This window comes from Cetorhinus maximus, chromosome 23, assembly GCF_964194155.1.
Source record: "Cetorhinus maximus chromosome 23, sCetMax3.hap1.1, whole genome shotgun sequence".
NCBI lineage: Eukaryota > Metazoa > Chordata > Chondrichthyes > Lamniformes > Cetorhinidae > Cetorhinus > Cetorhinus maximus.
The window spans coordinates 36192615-36209013 of NC_135901.1; the positions used below are offsets into that span (position 1 = coordinate 36192615).

Consider the following 16399-nt stretch of genomic DNA (forward strand, 5'->3'; position numbering starts at 1 on the left):
AATTCTTAATGGAAATTGTGAACAGCAGTGGTCCGAGCACTGATCCTTGTGGAACACCACTTCCCACTTTCTGTCACTCTGAATAACTACCCTTTACTCCCACTCTCTGTTCTCTGTCTTGCAGCCAGCTAGCAATCCATTCTGCCACTTGTCCACTGACTCCAGTCTCTAATCTTATTTTTCAGTCTATCATGTGGCATCTTATCGAAGACCATTTGAAAATACCGATAAATTACGTTGACAACATTACCATTGGCAACTCTCTCCGACACCTCCTAAAAACTTTCAATGAGGTTGGTCAGGCAAGATTTTTCCGATTGAATTCCATTTTATTCATTGTTATATTTCTCATTTCTAGACATTCTTCTATTCTTTCCTATAGTAGGGATTCCATTATTTTTCCTACCATTGATGTCAAGCTGACTGGTCCGTATTTCGCTGGGCATGTTCTGTCCCCCTTCTCAAGTCTGGGAATCACATTAGCTATCCTCCAGTCCTCTGGCACTACACCTTTTATGAATGAATCAGGAACAGTACTGCCTGTGCTATCTCTACCATACATTTTTTTTAAAATGTGGATTCAATCCAACTGGACTACTTTACCTTCTTTCAGTTTTAATTGTTCATTCAACACATCCTTTCTTGACTTTAAATGTACTATCTCATTACTCACTTCATAATGCAATGTTTGTTTCCATGTTCTCTCTCCCTGGGAAAAAAACAAGGCAAAACAATGATTGAATATTCCTGCCATCTCTCTGTCATTACCTGTGGTATTATCCTTTGTGGTCCTTTAATAGTCCAATTCTCATCACAGACTTCCCCTTTTGTCTATGTGTCTGTAAAACCTTTTACTGTGATGTTTATGTTTCTTGATAATTTAATTTCATAATGGAGGTGTCACTGTCTGTAATGTGCAAGTCAGTAAAAATGTCAGCAAGGATTAATCAGCACTTTCTAATTGGAGATGTTTTAATCAGTGGAACCTCTCAGACACTGAATTGTAAAGTTCATCCAAAAGATAAATTTAGGATTGAATTAAAAGTTCATAATTTTATTGTAATCGAGTTTCAGTTGAGAATTTGTGATTAAGAGGAAAGATCACAGGTGGTGCTTTCAAAACTGCAGCTCCAAAAATTATTGACATATCCAGGATAATAACCTGGGAGAGTTATAGGGGTTGCGAACATCAGCAGAAACAAACCAAACATAGCCAGATCACTAGTCTTGGATTTGATTAACAGCAGCAATAACAGCGGAATAAACCCTTGCAGTCACTTGTGAACTCGCTGATGTGACAGCAGGTGTTGTGACTGAGTGAATCCCTTCCCACAAATGGAGCAGGTGAACAGCCGCTCCCCAGTGTGTCAGCAGGTGAGAGCTGCATGAACCCCTTCCCACACACACAGCAGGTGAACAGCCTCTCCCCAGTGTAAATTTGTTGGCATGCAATGATGCCGGAAGACTGTATGAACCTCTTTTCACAGGAAGCGCAGCTGAAGGATCTCTCCTCAGTGTGAATTTGCTGGTGTAACATGAGGCTGGTGGACTGAGTAAATCCCTTCCCACACACAGGTGAATGGTCTCTCCCCACTGTGAACTCACTGGTGTGCAATCCTTTACCACAGTCCTCACATTTCCATGCTTTCTCCATGGTGCCAGTGTCCTTGTGTCTCTTCAGGTTGGATGATCAGTTGAAGCCTTATCCATACATGGGATATGTGTGTAGTTTCTCCTTGCTGTGAATGGTGCAATGTTCTTTCAGACCATGTAGTTGGTTAAAGCTCTTTCCACAGTGAGTGCACTGGAAAACCCTCTCTTGGGTATGTGTGCTTTTATAATGGAATAGAATCATACAAGGCCACAACACAGGTAGAGACAGTCACACTGAAGTTAAAACTTTTATCAGAGACAGAACAGGCAAACATCTCTCCTTGTACATTCAAAGGCCGATCATATTGATGTCCTGATATGAAGAGCGACTCAATCAGATCTTGATGTGAATTTGATTTGAGCTTCCTGTCTTTAAATCTTAAATTTTAATACCTTCTAAAAGTAATTAACAGAAGTCATCGCTGCAAGTGTAGGACAGAAATGCAGAACAGACAATTTTAGTTTCTGTGGAACATTTCTTTCTCATGCCACACATTCTCTCTCCTCCCTCCACTGAAATCCAAACCCATCACACCTGCTCCACCGTTGAGTTCCTCCCTCCCCCAATTTTCTTCCTCCTCCTCTGGCTGGGTTCACTTCTCCAGCCCCTGTGTGTAGAGTGAGAATAAAATCAATGAGTCAATCATTTTCTCTCCTGGTCACTGAGACCCTGAATCCCCGCCCATTGTCTGTCGCGTCACCGTGATAGCCGCGCATGCGCCCTGCTCCCCGCTGGAACAAGCTGGCGGCCGTTAACCTGGGCCTGGGCCCGGGTAAAAGCCCCGGAGCTGCAGACGCGGGGGTTGCACGTCCTTATTGGGGTGGGAGGTTGTGGCCTACGCCGGAGTTACTGAACATACCTCGCCCACCCGCCGGTTCCCCTCTCTCGCCGCCGCTTCCTACCGGCTGCCGAACGAAAGATCTCCCCATCGTCAGCACTCACCTGCGCATGCTCAGAATACTAGGCGGCACTCCGCATGTGTACAGGTGCTCTGTGGTGGGGACATTCACCACCGCGGGGAATTCTGGGTAAAGCAGCATCCATTGGAAGTCTCCATCAGTTAATAATTATTGTATTTAATTGCAGCTTCTGAGGCAGCGCTCAGCTCCCTGCAGCTTCAGCATGCTCCGCGGAGAGGGGCAGGCACTGGGGGTGGAGCCTTCCCCGGCATGTTCTTTTGTGCACTTCTGATGGAAATAGGCCGTATTCACCCACCCCGAGCTTTCTGGGTACTAGGGATCGCCATTTATCTAATCAAGAGATGGAAAGATCACGTGTCATAATCATTGAAAAATAAAATGGTACAAAGCAGTGAATATTAGTTACTCCCACTCATTACCTATCATGCACAAAATGTATATATGAATATTTAATAATTATTTTTATTTTAAAAAAATATAATCATGTTTATCTAAGTTTATTTCCCAACTCAGATTCATGCTCTCAATTTTTTTCTTCCTCCCAGACCCTGAATTCCACCTGACAGTGTAATGTTGGCGAGTGGTCATTAATTGTTCTGGAAACCAAAAAAAGGGAACTCAAAGGCTGAAGGACCAAGGGATCAACGAGTTCTGTAACAAATTGTGGGGCTGGATGGCTGGAACCTGCGTTGAGTCATTGTGAAACCCTGGTCACAATTTTATCTGTTCAACTTAAAGCTGCCATTTCACTTTCAGTCAGGAACAGATCACAGTTTTACATCAATTTCTGATTTGACAGCACGTTTCCAGCAATCACCATTGTTCTTCCTGATTCTGAACACAGTTGTAACGGAGCCTTCTGTTCCATGTCGAGGAGCTCTGAACCATGGAAGAGAGCAGCTGGGACACATTTCTTACGTATATCAGGATTAATCCACATGGGGACTTTGCTGTCACTTCAGAGATGAGAATTACGGAAGTGCTGTTTGTCTCTCTAAGTATGACCCTGAAGGACTGTGTCAAGGGTGAAGTTTCTGCTCTATGATCCTCCCCACAGATTATCCTCTCTGATTTCTAGCTAGGTGATGTTAAACACTCAGGTAGGAAAGACGGAAATCTACAACCATGTGTTTGAAATGTAGCTAACTTTCTTGACATTTATACAGAATATTAAACTTCCTCCAGCCCAGGTACAAGGATTATTAACATCAGCAGAAACAAACCCCAACTGTGAGAATGAACATGGTTCAGTCCTGGGTGTGATTAACAACTGCAGTACGGCAGAATCCAACCCCCAGAAGTCAGTTGTGAATTTGCTGGTGTGTCAGCAGGTGAGGCAATTGAGTGAATCTCTTCCCACACACGGAGAAGGAAAACAGCCTCTCCCCAGTGTGAATGTGCTTGTGTTTCAGAAGATGCATGTTGCTTTTCAATCTCTAATCGTAGTCAGAACTTCGAAAAGTTCGGTGTGAACAAGTTGATGTGTAGTAAAGTGGAATGACTGAGTGAATTTCTTCCCACACACTGAGCTAGTGAACAGTCTCTCTCTCTCTGTATGAATGCGCTGGCAGACACTGAGTTCACATGATCACCTGAACCCAGTCTCACAGTGAGAGCACCTGAAGTGTCTTTCGTCAATGTGAACACATTGCTGTGGAGCTGATGCGCCATCACTTTTTTGTTAACTCTTCCTGCAATCCAGTGAACTCACTGATGTGTCAACAGGTTGGGTGAATTAGTGAATCCCTTCCCACACATGGAGCAGGTGAATGACCTCTGCCTGGTGTGAACTCACTGGTGTTGCAACAGGGTGGACAATCACCTGAACATCTTCCCGCATTGAGAGCAGATGAATGGAGTGAAACCGGAGTGAATGCACTGGTGGATTTGTGGGTTTTTAAAGCTCTTGTCACAGTCTAAGCATTTAAACCCTTTCTCTCCCGTCTGAACTCACTGGTGTGTGTGGAGGCTGGATGGTGAAAGATGGGAATTCAGGGATCGGTTACTGACGTGGAGGTAAATAATTACCTGTTCCCCTAGAGCTAACACTGATCTCCTGGGAACAAGAAGCAGAGCTTGAGGAGCTTCTTTTGCAGATGGAGTTAACTGAGAGTAGCCAGGCGATGTCCTCGGAGGACCCGGATGTTGTAGGAGGAGCATTGGATCTGTTCTCCAGCTGCTTACTCTTTCCGCATTTATGTTTGTCCTGGATCGCCTTGGTGTCCAAAAGTGCTCACATTCCACAACTGCAAGATAATACCTGTCCTGCCATTGTTACTTATGTTATTCAGTTAACTTACTTTAATACTCACGTACTTACCTTAGAATAATTCCTATGTATACCACACCTCTTTCCTCCACGCACCGAACTTACCAGTAGAACTTAATTTGCGACTCGCTCACTCTCTGTCTCACTCCAGTGTAGTCACCTATCTCCTCTCGTGCCCCATATTGGTCATGCAGTTTGAAAATCCTGCCTCTTTTATGGACCCTCTGATGAGAACGAGCCAGTTTAACTTCCTGCTGCAGTAATTAGCACCACTTCAACCAACTGCTTTCAGGTGATTGGCAGACAACTGCCACTCCAGGCAGTTCTCAACTTAAGAAGCTAACTTAAATTACTTGAAGTTTAGTACTATGTCCGATCTTGATGCTTAATCTATAGTGGAAACCTGAAAGGGATTTACCAGAACTTACCATGCAAAACAAATTCGGTACTCACGCAGTCTCCGTCTCATTCCAGTGTAGTCACCTGTCCTTTATCGAAGGATGTCCAAAAATAGCAAGATCTGGACAATATCCAGCCTTAAGCTGACAAGTGGAAAGTAATGTTCGCGCCACACAAGTGCCAGGCAATCACCATTAATGCAAATAAAATAAAATCAGCTGAATCTGGAAATGGATTCACTCGGTCATTGCATTTGCTGACAGAACAGCATACTTACACCTGAGGGGTGTATTTGTGTGCAGAAGTGCAAATTATGAGGGGCCTAGATAGGGTTAACAGGGAAGACTTGTTTCTCCTGGCTGATGGGCCAATTACCGGGGGCATAGATATAAGGTGATTGCTAGAAGGAATAGAGGGGGTATTAGAAAAACTTTTTTCATGCAGAGGGCAGTGGGGCGTCTGGAACTCACTGCCCAAATTGGTGGTTGAGGCTCATTTAAAAAGGTGCCTGGATTTGCACCTGAAGTGCTGTAACCTGCAAGGCTCCGGGCCAGGTGCTGCAATGTGGGATTGAAAATGAACGGCTCATTTCTTTTTCCTCTTCTTTTGACCAGCAAAGACCCAATGGGTTGAATGGCCTCTTTCTATACTGTATCTTTTCTATGATTCACTATTAACACTCCAGCTTTAAAAGTTTTAAGGATTTGATCCACAATTACTACATTCTTATTGACAGGACAGATTTTAAATGTTGTGTGTATGTGATGAAAGATCACTTCAGACCACCTGCTGAGACACCAGCGAGCTTACATCGAACAATCAGTTGTTGTTCTGCTGTTATTTACTCCCGGGACAGAACAAAACGGAGGAGTCCTGCAATTTGGCTGCCACGTCAATTGACTTAATAATTTTATACCGAGACCCTCTGGCTCCAATCGTCGTCGGATTTTTCAAAAGGTTTTCTATTGAACGAAATGTTCTTTCAATGGCGTCGGGTTTTCCCAGCATTCAATGTGGGGCAGAATCTGTCCTATCCTAACTGCAGAAGCCCTTTGCGCAGGCGCGGTACCACAGTGACTGGAACATGCGCAATGTGGTCTCTGACTGGAGCATGCGCAGTACTGTATGTAATTGGGGTTGTTCGAAGCACCTGAGAAATGGCGAGTTAAAGGAGCCGGTCATTGAGCAGGAATGGGCGCGGCGGCTTCATGAACATCCCGTAGTGGCCTGAAACCGTGTATAAGATGCTACCAGAACACCGAATGGGTTGGCGGCAATGATTCCTGTAGCCGCGTCTCCCCTCGGGGACAGGCCCGAGCAACGGGCGTATTCTTTATAGGGGCTCAATGTAGCAGGGCGCATGCGCGGCCGCCATCTTTATGGTGCATTACTCCGCAAAGAGCGAGGAATAACTGATTGTCGGAGGTTAATGGAGGCGGCGGAATGGGTTCGTAGCATTTATAAACATCCAGTGGAGGCCTGAAACGCACAGTAGGAACATAAAGGTCCCACGTTTGTAGCCAATCGAGCGGCAACAACAGAGCCTCGTCTGCCCTTCACACTTTCGCAAAGAAGGCCGCCATCTTTATAGGGGGCAACGTGCAGCAGGGCGCATGCGCAGTAATCTGGTTCATGTAGCAGGAGGAGAGAATTTTGTGTATTTCTCTCTTGGACTGATATGGATTTTGGAAATTCCTTTTACAGGGGGTTAGAAGGGGAGGGTTTACACTCAGCAAACTCAAGTCAAGAGAAATGTTCTCCTCATCCCAATTTCTATCCTGAACTGACAGTGATGACTATTCTAAACATCTGTTGCAGGATGTTAGAAGGGGCGGATTAACAGACACGAAACTTAATTCAAGTATCACATAAAGATCTGGCAGAATCTATCTATTCATCAGAACCTGACTATCATCAGCATTTGAACATGAAAGGAATAAGGTTTGCCCGTTCTATCTGTGGGAAAAGATTTTTAAAAATACAGTGAGACTGGAAAAACAGAGGGAGAGACCGAGGGATTTGGTAACGAGGATAAGAATTTTAAACTTGAGATGTTGCTTCACTGGGAGCCTGTGTAGGGCAATGAGCAGAGTGGTGATGAGGGTGTGAGTAAGATTTACTTAGATTTGATACAGGTATTCAAAATCATGACGGTTCTGGCAGAGTAGATAGGGACAAACTGTACTCATTGGTGGAAGGATCAATAGCGAGAGGGAGCAGATTTTAGGTATGAAAAAAGGATCAATGGAGACAAAAGGAGAAACTTTTTCACACAGCGAGTGGTTAAAATCTGGAATGTGCTGCCTGTGAGTGTGGTAGAGGTAGGTTCAACTGAGGCATTCAAGAGGGAATTGGATTATTATCCGAAAAGGAAGAATGTGCAGGTTATGGGGTGATAGTGGGGGAATGGCACTAAGTGAACTGCTCATTCGGAGAGCTGGTGTAGATAGGAATGGCCGAATGGTCTCATGTGCTGTAACGATTCTGTGATACAGACAATGAAATTTTGGATGATCTCACGTTTATGGAGGTTGAATGTGGGAGGCCAGATAGGAAAGTGTCTCATAATCAAATCTAGAGAGAACACAGGAGAGGATGAGAGTTTCAGAAATGGTTGAGCTGAGCCAGAGGTAAAGTTGAGTGATGTCACTGAGGTGGATCCAACTGATCACAGACATTCCTTTTTATTCTTCGCCTCCAGTCCCCCTTTCACTGAATCAAACCCTATCATATTTCTATCTTTCCCCAGTTCTCAGGAAGGGTCATCGGAACATGATACATTAACTCTTGTTCTCTCCACAGATGCTGCCTGACCTGCTGAGTATTTCTAACTTTTTCTGATTTTATTACTGAGGTGGAAATAGGCAGTCTTGGTGATGATGTGGATATGTGGCTGGAAGCTCATCTTGGGGTGAAATATTTCCCCAAGGTTGTGAACAGTCTGATTCAGCCTCAGGCAGTTGCCAGGGAGAGGGATGGAGTCGGTGTCTAGGGAGTGGAGTTTGTAGCAGGAACTGAGGACAATGGCTTCAATCTTGGCGATATTTAAATGGGAAAAAAATTTCTTCTCACCCAGTACTGGATGTCAGACAAGTCAGGATCGTGTGTGACATGCAGGGGAACTTGGAGGTGATGGTGTTCACATAAACCTGCTACCCTGTTCCTTCTAGGTGGTGGATGGTGAGGGTTTGGGAAGTTTTGCCAAAGTTCTAGTTGCTACTCCCACCTCTCTCTTTTCCCCTCGCTCTTTCTCTCCCTCTCTCTCTCTGTCTCTCTTATGTCTCTTTCCTCCCATAGAAGTCAGAGTCATGTGTAGGCTCAGATTGGGTGGCAGTTTCACTTCCCTGAAGGACATTAGTGAACCAGTTGGGTTTTTATGAGAATCCAGCAGCTTTCTTGGTCACTTTTTCCTAGTGCCGGCTCCACAAATTACCAGATCTATTCAGCTCAGTTTCACAATCTGCCTTTGTGTTTTTGTGGGTTCACTCTCACTCCCTTTTTTTCGTTTTATAAATCAATTTCACAGGCTATTATAAGGGGAGGATTTGCAGTCACGAAATTGAAAACAAACATCTCATCAGGATCTGACAGAATCACCCAATTTATCATAACCCAAATAGCACAGGATTTTGAACGTCGAAGAAAAAAGCACCATTCACGGTGCGAAGAAACCATGGAAATGTTGAGACTGTGAAGAGAGATTCAGTTACCCATCTGAGCTGGAAACTCACCGGCGCACTCACACTGGGGAGAGGCCATTCACTTGCTCCGAGTGTGGGAAAGGATTCATTCGATTATCCAACCTGCTAACACACCAGTGAGGTCACACTGGGGAGAGGCCATTCGCCTGCTCCGAGTATAGGAAGGGATTCATTCAGACATCCAGTCTTCTGAGGCACATTAGAGTTCACACTGGGGAGAGACTGTTTAAATTCCCAGACTGCGGGAAGTGCTATGAAAGTTCTGGGGAACTGATCCGCCATCAATATGTTCACACTGATGAGAAACCATTCAGGTGCTCTCACTGTGGGACTCGGTTCAGGCAATCATCTGAACTTAGCGAATTCACACTGGGGAGAAACTGTTCACCTGCTCCACGCGTGGGAAGGGGTTCACTCAATTATTTCAAGTGCTGAGACATGAGAGAGTTCACACTGATGAGAGACCGTTTAAACGTCCAGACTGCGTGAAGTGCTATTAAAGTTTGGGGGAACTGATGTCCCATCAACGAGCTCACACTGATGTGAGACCGTTCAGGTACTCTAACTGTGGGGCTGGGTTCATGCGATCATCTGAACTCACTGTACACCAGCGAATTCACACTGATGAAAGACTGTTCAGATGCCCTCACTGTGGGACTAGATTTAGGCACTCATCTCAACTCACTGTACACCAGCGAATTCACCAGGGAAAGGCCATTCACCTGCTCTGATTGCGGCAAGGGATTCACTCAGTCATCTGACCTAGTGACACACCAGCAAGCTCACACTGGGGAGAGGTCAATCACCTGCTCTGAGTGTGGGAAGGAATTTACTACTTCATCCAGCTGGCAGAGACACCAGCGATTTCACACTGCAGAGAGGCCACTCACCTGCTCCGAGTTTGAGATTTGATTCACTCGAGCATCCACCCTGCTCAGTCAATCGTGAGTTAACAAGTAAATACAGCGATTATATTTTGTCTATTTCTGCTGATGGTAATAAACTCCAGGACAGCTATAGGTGTTAATATTCTGGATAAAAGTCAAATAAATCAGCTTTGTGTTAAATTCATGGTGTGTCAAGTCTTTTTAATCTCTAACACAAGTTAGCTCCTTTTGAAGGGCTCTCCCTCTCCCCTGTCTCCTCCACCCTCACCTCCAACAACAAGTGTGAGGAGCTCATGGAGCTTCTTTGTCACAAGATTGAGACAACCCGATTAGCTGCCTCTGCTGCTTCCCTCCCTCCCACAAGGGCAAACTGTCTGTAAAATTCCTTCTTTCCATACCTCTAAACTCAAATCTTCCTTTATTGTCTCCCCTCATACCCTCTCAGAGCTCATCATGTCGATGAGACCCACCTCCATCTCCATCGACACTATTCCCCGAGCTGCTGACTGCCCAACGTCCCCATTTTCAATAAATTGTTAACAGTTCTCTCTCTCTTCAGATATTGCCCCTCTAACCTTCAAATCTGCAATCATCTCTTCAATAAAACCAATCCTTGACTCCAATGTCCTTGCAAACCACAACCCCATCTCTAATCTCCATTTCCTCTCCAAATTTCTTGTCACATCCCAAATCCATGCCCATCTTTCCTAGAACTCCATGTTTTGATCCCTCCAATAAGAATACTGCCCCTGCCACAGTATCGAAACAGCTCTTCTCAAAGTCACAAATTACATCCGATATGAATGTGACAAAGGTAAACGCTCCCTCATTGTCCTTTTCAGTCTGTCCACAGTCTTTGATGCCATTGACCAAACCATCCCCCTCCAATACCTCTCCACTGGTGTCCAGCTGGGTTGGACTACACACTCCTGCTTCCTTTCTTAGCTATCTCACTATAGCCAGAGAATCACCTGCAATAGCTGTGATTATTTGAGTTACATTTTCACAGGCTCACTCACTCAGTAAATGATCAGGTGTCACTGAACTTTGACAGGTAACTGTTCCATTATTTTGCTAACTGTGACAGTATCTTGCAGAGCAAGTGTTTCTATCTACACCAGCCCTTCTGCATAAGATCACCAAAGAAGAGTGAAGATGTTACAGTCCATAACCAAAGCTCATTGTGGTAAAAAAAAATCTGATGATCCCAAATAAAATTCAAAATTTAGCACAACAGAAGTGTTGTTCTGCTACAGGTTTATCGATAGTGATGTATTATCTATCACTAGATCATAAGAAGTAGGAACAGGAGTAGGCTATTTGGACCAGCGAACTTGCTTCGCCATTCCATAAGATCTTGGCTGTTCTGATTGTCTCCTTAACTCCACTTTCCTGCCTATCCCCAAAATCCGTAACTGCCTCATTGATCAAAAATCTACTTAACCCAATCCTGAATACATTCAATCACCTACCCTCCACTGCTCCCTGGGAAGAGAATTCCAAAGACTAACAACCTTCTGAGAAAACAAATTCCTCCTCATCTCCACATTAAATGCATGGCCCCTTAACTGTGCTCCCTCGTTGTGGATTCCCTCAAGAGGGGTAACATCCTCACAACATCGACCTTGACAAACGCCCTCAAACTCTTACAGGTTTCAATAGCTTTCAATCACCTTTCATTCTTCTAAACTCCATGGCCAGAGGCTCAAACTTTCTTCGTAAGAGAACAGTACCATCCTAGGAATCAATTGAGTCAATTGCTCCTCTGAACGGCATCAAATTCAATTAAATCCCTGCTCAATATTATCCTACAACTATATTATGACATTGTGCAAATGGTAGGAGCTGGAACTTGATATTCCTCATTTTTCAATCCCTATGCCAACAGAATCTCACCCTCCCTTCCCCAGATTCAAGCAACGATTAACGGAGACGGCTTCTAATGGCGGCTGGATTATCCACAGTTCCGTGCGGCTCAGAAACCGCTCTATCTGTCGCGGATTGTCCAGGTGCTCGGATTCTCCTGCACTCTTTGCTTGAGGTTGGTGCCGGAGAGAAGCCGGAAGCGGCGGATGGTGAGAGTGGAGAATGTTCATTGGTTCAGATTCGGCTCTGGGGCCGCATTCGGGATTTGTAAACCCCGCCCCCCAACACTGACCTCTCACAGCTCACAATGCCCGGCTGCTTGACGGCAGTTCCGGACCAATAGGAAGAGGGGGCGGAACTAGAGGAACGAGCAGGAGCGGCTGGTTCTCCGACCAATCGGAATGAACGAGGGGCGGGGCTGGAGTGAAGCATGCGCAGTGTGAGTAATGGCGACGGAGTGATGCTTATTTCTTGGTCCTGTAATCGGTATGGCAGCTAACGGCGGAGAGGAGGGATCAATGGATCGGGCAGGTGGGCGGAGAGGCTTCGTAAATATTATGTGTTCGCAGCAAATCCCGAAAAAGAATTTCTGGGACCTGGCGGACTGTCTCCCGGTTTGCTCCGCGTGGGTCCGCAGCTTTCTTCCAGTTACAGACCCGGGTTAACGGCCGCCATCTTTATTAGGGGCAATGTTTTTGGAATCTTTTCAATGACAATGGGAACAACTTGTCCATCAAACTGCTTCACGCTTTGAGTTACAATGTCTTATTGATGAGGCAGAACAGCGACATATGTCCAAGTCAGTGACAATAATTTTGATTTATTTTGTGCTTTTGATATAATAAAAATATTCTAATTTCACTGAAATGATGCAAGGTAACATTTGACAGTGAGCCACACAAGGAGGTATTAGGGCAGGTGACCAAAAGCTTGGTCAAAAAAGTAGGTTTTTAGAAGTGTCTTAAACAGGGAAAGTGGGGTGGTGATGTTTAAGGAGACAATTCCAGAGCTTGTGGCCTAGGCACATGAAAGAACAGTCACCAAGGGTGAAGCGATTAAAATCAGGAATTTGATGAGTGTGGAGGTCTTGGAGGGGGGTGTGGCTCTTTGAAAGTTTTAGTTGCGTTGTCAAAATATGAAATCTCTCTCCTTTACCCACTGTCTCTCCAACGTCTCTTTCTCTCACTACTGTCACAGAGGCAGTGTGTTGTGTAGGCCCAGACCAGGTGGGTGACAGGTTCTCTTCCCTGAAGGACATTAGTGAACTAATTGGGTTTTTATGACAATCCAGCAGTTTTCATGTTCACTTTTTCCTCGTGCCGGCCCCACAAATTCCCAGATTCATTCAGCTCAATTTCACAACCTGCCTTTGTGTTTTTGTGGGCTCTTTCTCACTCCCTTTTTTCTGTTTTAAATCAATTTCACAGGGTATTAGAAGGGGAGGGAAACTGAAACCAAACATCACATTATAATCTGACGGAATCGGCCAGCATATCGTAACCTGAGCATCATTGGATTTTGAACATGGAAGGAAAAAGCACTCTTCACAGTGGGGAGAAACCGTACACGTGTTCTGTGTGTGGACGAGGCTTCAGCCGATCATCTGGCCTGTCAAAACATAAATGCCACAATGGAGAGAAACCATGGAAATGTGCAGACTGTGAGAAGGGATTCAATTACCCATTTGAACTGGAAACTCATCGACGGACTCACACTGGAGAGAGACCGTTCACCTGCTCCAAGTGTGAGAAGGGATTCACTACGTCATCCAGCCTGCTGAGACACCAGCGAGTTCACACTGATGAGAGACGTTTTAAGTGCGCAGAATGTGGGAAGTTCTATAAAAGTTCAGGGGACTTGATGCGCCATCAACGTGTTCACACTGACGTGAGACCTTTTAAATGCCCAGATTGCTGCAAGTGCTATAAAAGTTCCTGGGAACTGATGTCCCATCAACGAGTTCACACTGACAAGAGACCTTTTAAATGCTCAGACTGTGGGAAGTGCTATAAAAGTTCCGGGGAACTGATGCGTCATCAACGTGTTCACACTGATGAGAAACCTTTTAAATGCTCAGAGTGTGGGAAATGCTATAAAAGCTCCGGGGAACTGATGTCCCATCAACGTGTTCACACTGACGAGAGACCGTTCAGGTGCTCTCAGTGTGGGACTGGGTTCAAGCATTCATCTGACCTCACTAAACATCAGCGCACTCACACTGGGGAGAGGCCATTCACCTGCTCCAAGTGTGGTAAGGGATTCACTGATTCATCGACCCTGCTGAGACACCAGCGAGTTCACACTGACAAGAGACCTTTTAAATGCCCAGAGTGCAGTAAGTGCTTTAAGAGTTCCATTGAACTGATGCGCCATCAACATGTTCACACTGACGAGAGACCATTCAGGTGCTCTCACTGTGGGAGTGCATTCAGGCGATTGTCTCAACTCAATGTACACCAGCGAAATCACACTGGGAAGTGGCCATTCAAGTGTGCTGAGTGTGGGAAGGGATTCACTCACTCATCCCACCTGCTGACACACCAGCGGGTTCACACTAGGGAGGGTCCATTCACCTGCTCCAAGTGTGGGAAGGGCTTTCATCGGTTATCCAGCCTGAAGACATACCAAAGAGTTCACACTGACAAGAAACCTTTTATGTGCCCAGAGTGCGGGAAGTTCCATAAAAGTTCCCAGGAACTGATGTCCCATCAACATGTTCACACTGATGAAAGACCATTCAGCTGCTCTCGTTTAGGACAGGGTTCAAGCGATCATCTCATCTCACTGTACACCAGCGAATTCACACTGAGGAAAGGCTGTCCACTTGCTCCAAGTGTGGGAAGGGATTCACTGTTCCACCTGTAAACACAACAGTGAGTTCACAAGTAACTACACTGATTGGACTTTGTGTTAATCATATCCAGGACTGTCTCAGCTGATGTTAATACACTCCATCCCATTTATAGGGGTCGATATCGTGGATAAAAGTGAAATAAATTAACTTTCTGTTAAACACACACTGTGTCAAGTCTTTTTAATATCTCTAAGTCAATTTACATATGAACAAACAAATTTGAATCAATAGGCTACTTGGCCCCTTGATCCTTCTCCATTATTCAATAAGATCATGGCTGATCGGATTGTAACCTCCGTTCTACATTCTCACCTACCCCCAGTAACCTTTCACCTGATTGCTTATCAAGAATCCATCTATCTCTGCGTTATAAATATTCAAAGGCCCTGCTTCCACCGCCTTTTGAGGAAGAGAGTTCCAAAGACTCACAACCCTCAGAGAGAAAAAAATTCGCCTCATCTCTGTCTTAAATGGGCAACCTCTTATTCTAGAACCCCTAGTTCTAGATTTCCCCCACAAGAGGAAACATCCTCTCCACAACCACCCTCACAAGATCCCTCAGAATCCTAGATATTTCAATCAAGTTGCCTCTTACTCTACTAAACTCCAACGGATGCAAGCCTGGCCTGTCCAAACTTTCCTCATAAGACATCATTCCCATTCCATGTATTAGTCTAGGAAACCTTCTCCAAACTACTCCAATGCATTTACATCCTTCCTTAAATTGGGTCGGAAACCTTGGGTTGGAAACAACTGTACTAAACTTAAATAAGGGTAATTACAATGGAATGAGGGCAGAGTTGGCTGGAGTGAACTGGGAAAGCAGTTTAGCAAAAAAGATGTTTGATGAACAATGGCAGATGTTTGAGAAAACAGTTCATGATGCTCACCAATGATATATCCCGGTGAGAAAGAAGGATTCCTGGAAGTGGATAAGCCAACCATTGTTAACTAAGGAAGTTAAGGACAGTATCAAAGTGAAAGAACAAACATACAATGTGGCAAAGATTAGTGCAAGACAGAGGATTGTGAAAGTTTTAAAAACCAACAAAAGATAACCAAAAGAAAATGAAGAGGGAGCAAATAAATTTTGAGGGTGAAATAGCAAGTCATATAAAAACGGACGGTAAGAGCTTCTTTAAATATATAAAAAGGAAGAGAGAAGTCAAAGTGACCATAGGCCCCTTAGAGAATGAAGCTATGGAAATAATAATGCAGAACAGGAAATAGCAGAGGAGTTGATAAAACTCTTCCTTCAGTCTTCATGGTAGAAGATACTAATAGCATTCCAATAAATACGAGATAATCAAGGTGCAAAGTGGGAGGGGGTGGTGGTGCGGGAGGGAATAAATACAATGACTATCGCTAGAGGAAAAGTACAGGGAAACTAATGAGACTGAAGGCTGATAAGTCCACTGGACCTGATGTGTTGCATCCTAGGATATTAAAGGAAGTACCTACAGGTATAGTGGATGCACTGGTAGTAATCTTCCAAGGATCCTTAGATTCTTCAAAAATCCCAGAGGATTGGAGAATGGCCAATGTAACACTCTTATTCAAAAAGGGAGGGTGACAAAAAACAGGTAACCATGGGCCAGTTAGCTTAACATCTGTCATTGGGAAAATGTTGAAATCTGTTATAAAGGATGCAATAGCAGAGCATTTAGAAATGCATAAACTAATCAAGTAGAGTCAGCATGGCTTCATGAAGTGGAAATCATGCCTAACACATTTAATAGAATTCTTCGAGGAGGTAACAAGCAGGATAGATAAAGGGGAACCAGTAGATGTAATATATTTGGATTTCCAAAAGGCGCTCATTGTGGTACCACACATAAGGCTATTTAAT

At 44.6% G+C, this 16399-nt stretch overlaps 2 protein-coding genes across 2 annotated transcripts in view; both read left to right on the plus strand.

Annotated features, from left to right (window-relative positions):
• LOC144697978 (uncharacterized) overlaps positions 1 to 16399 on the plus strand; it is a 608842-nt gene that overhangs the window by 466670 nt on the left and 125773 nt on the right. The gene's annotated exons all lie outside the window — the stretch shown is intronic.
• The window catches only part of LOC144697977 (uncharacterized), a 39413-nt gene continuing 35198 nt past the window's right edge, over positions 12185 to 16399 (plus strand). Inside the window, exons 1-3 of the mRNA XM_078569927.1 lie at positions 12185 to 12310; positions 13203 to 14362; positions 14452 to 14569. Coding sequence (XP_078426053.1) covers positions 12185 to 12310; positions 13203 to 14362; positions 14452 to 14569 — 1404 coding nt within the window. The remainder of the gene's footprint in view (positions 12311 to 13202; positions 14363 to 14451; positions 14570 to 16399) is intronic.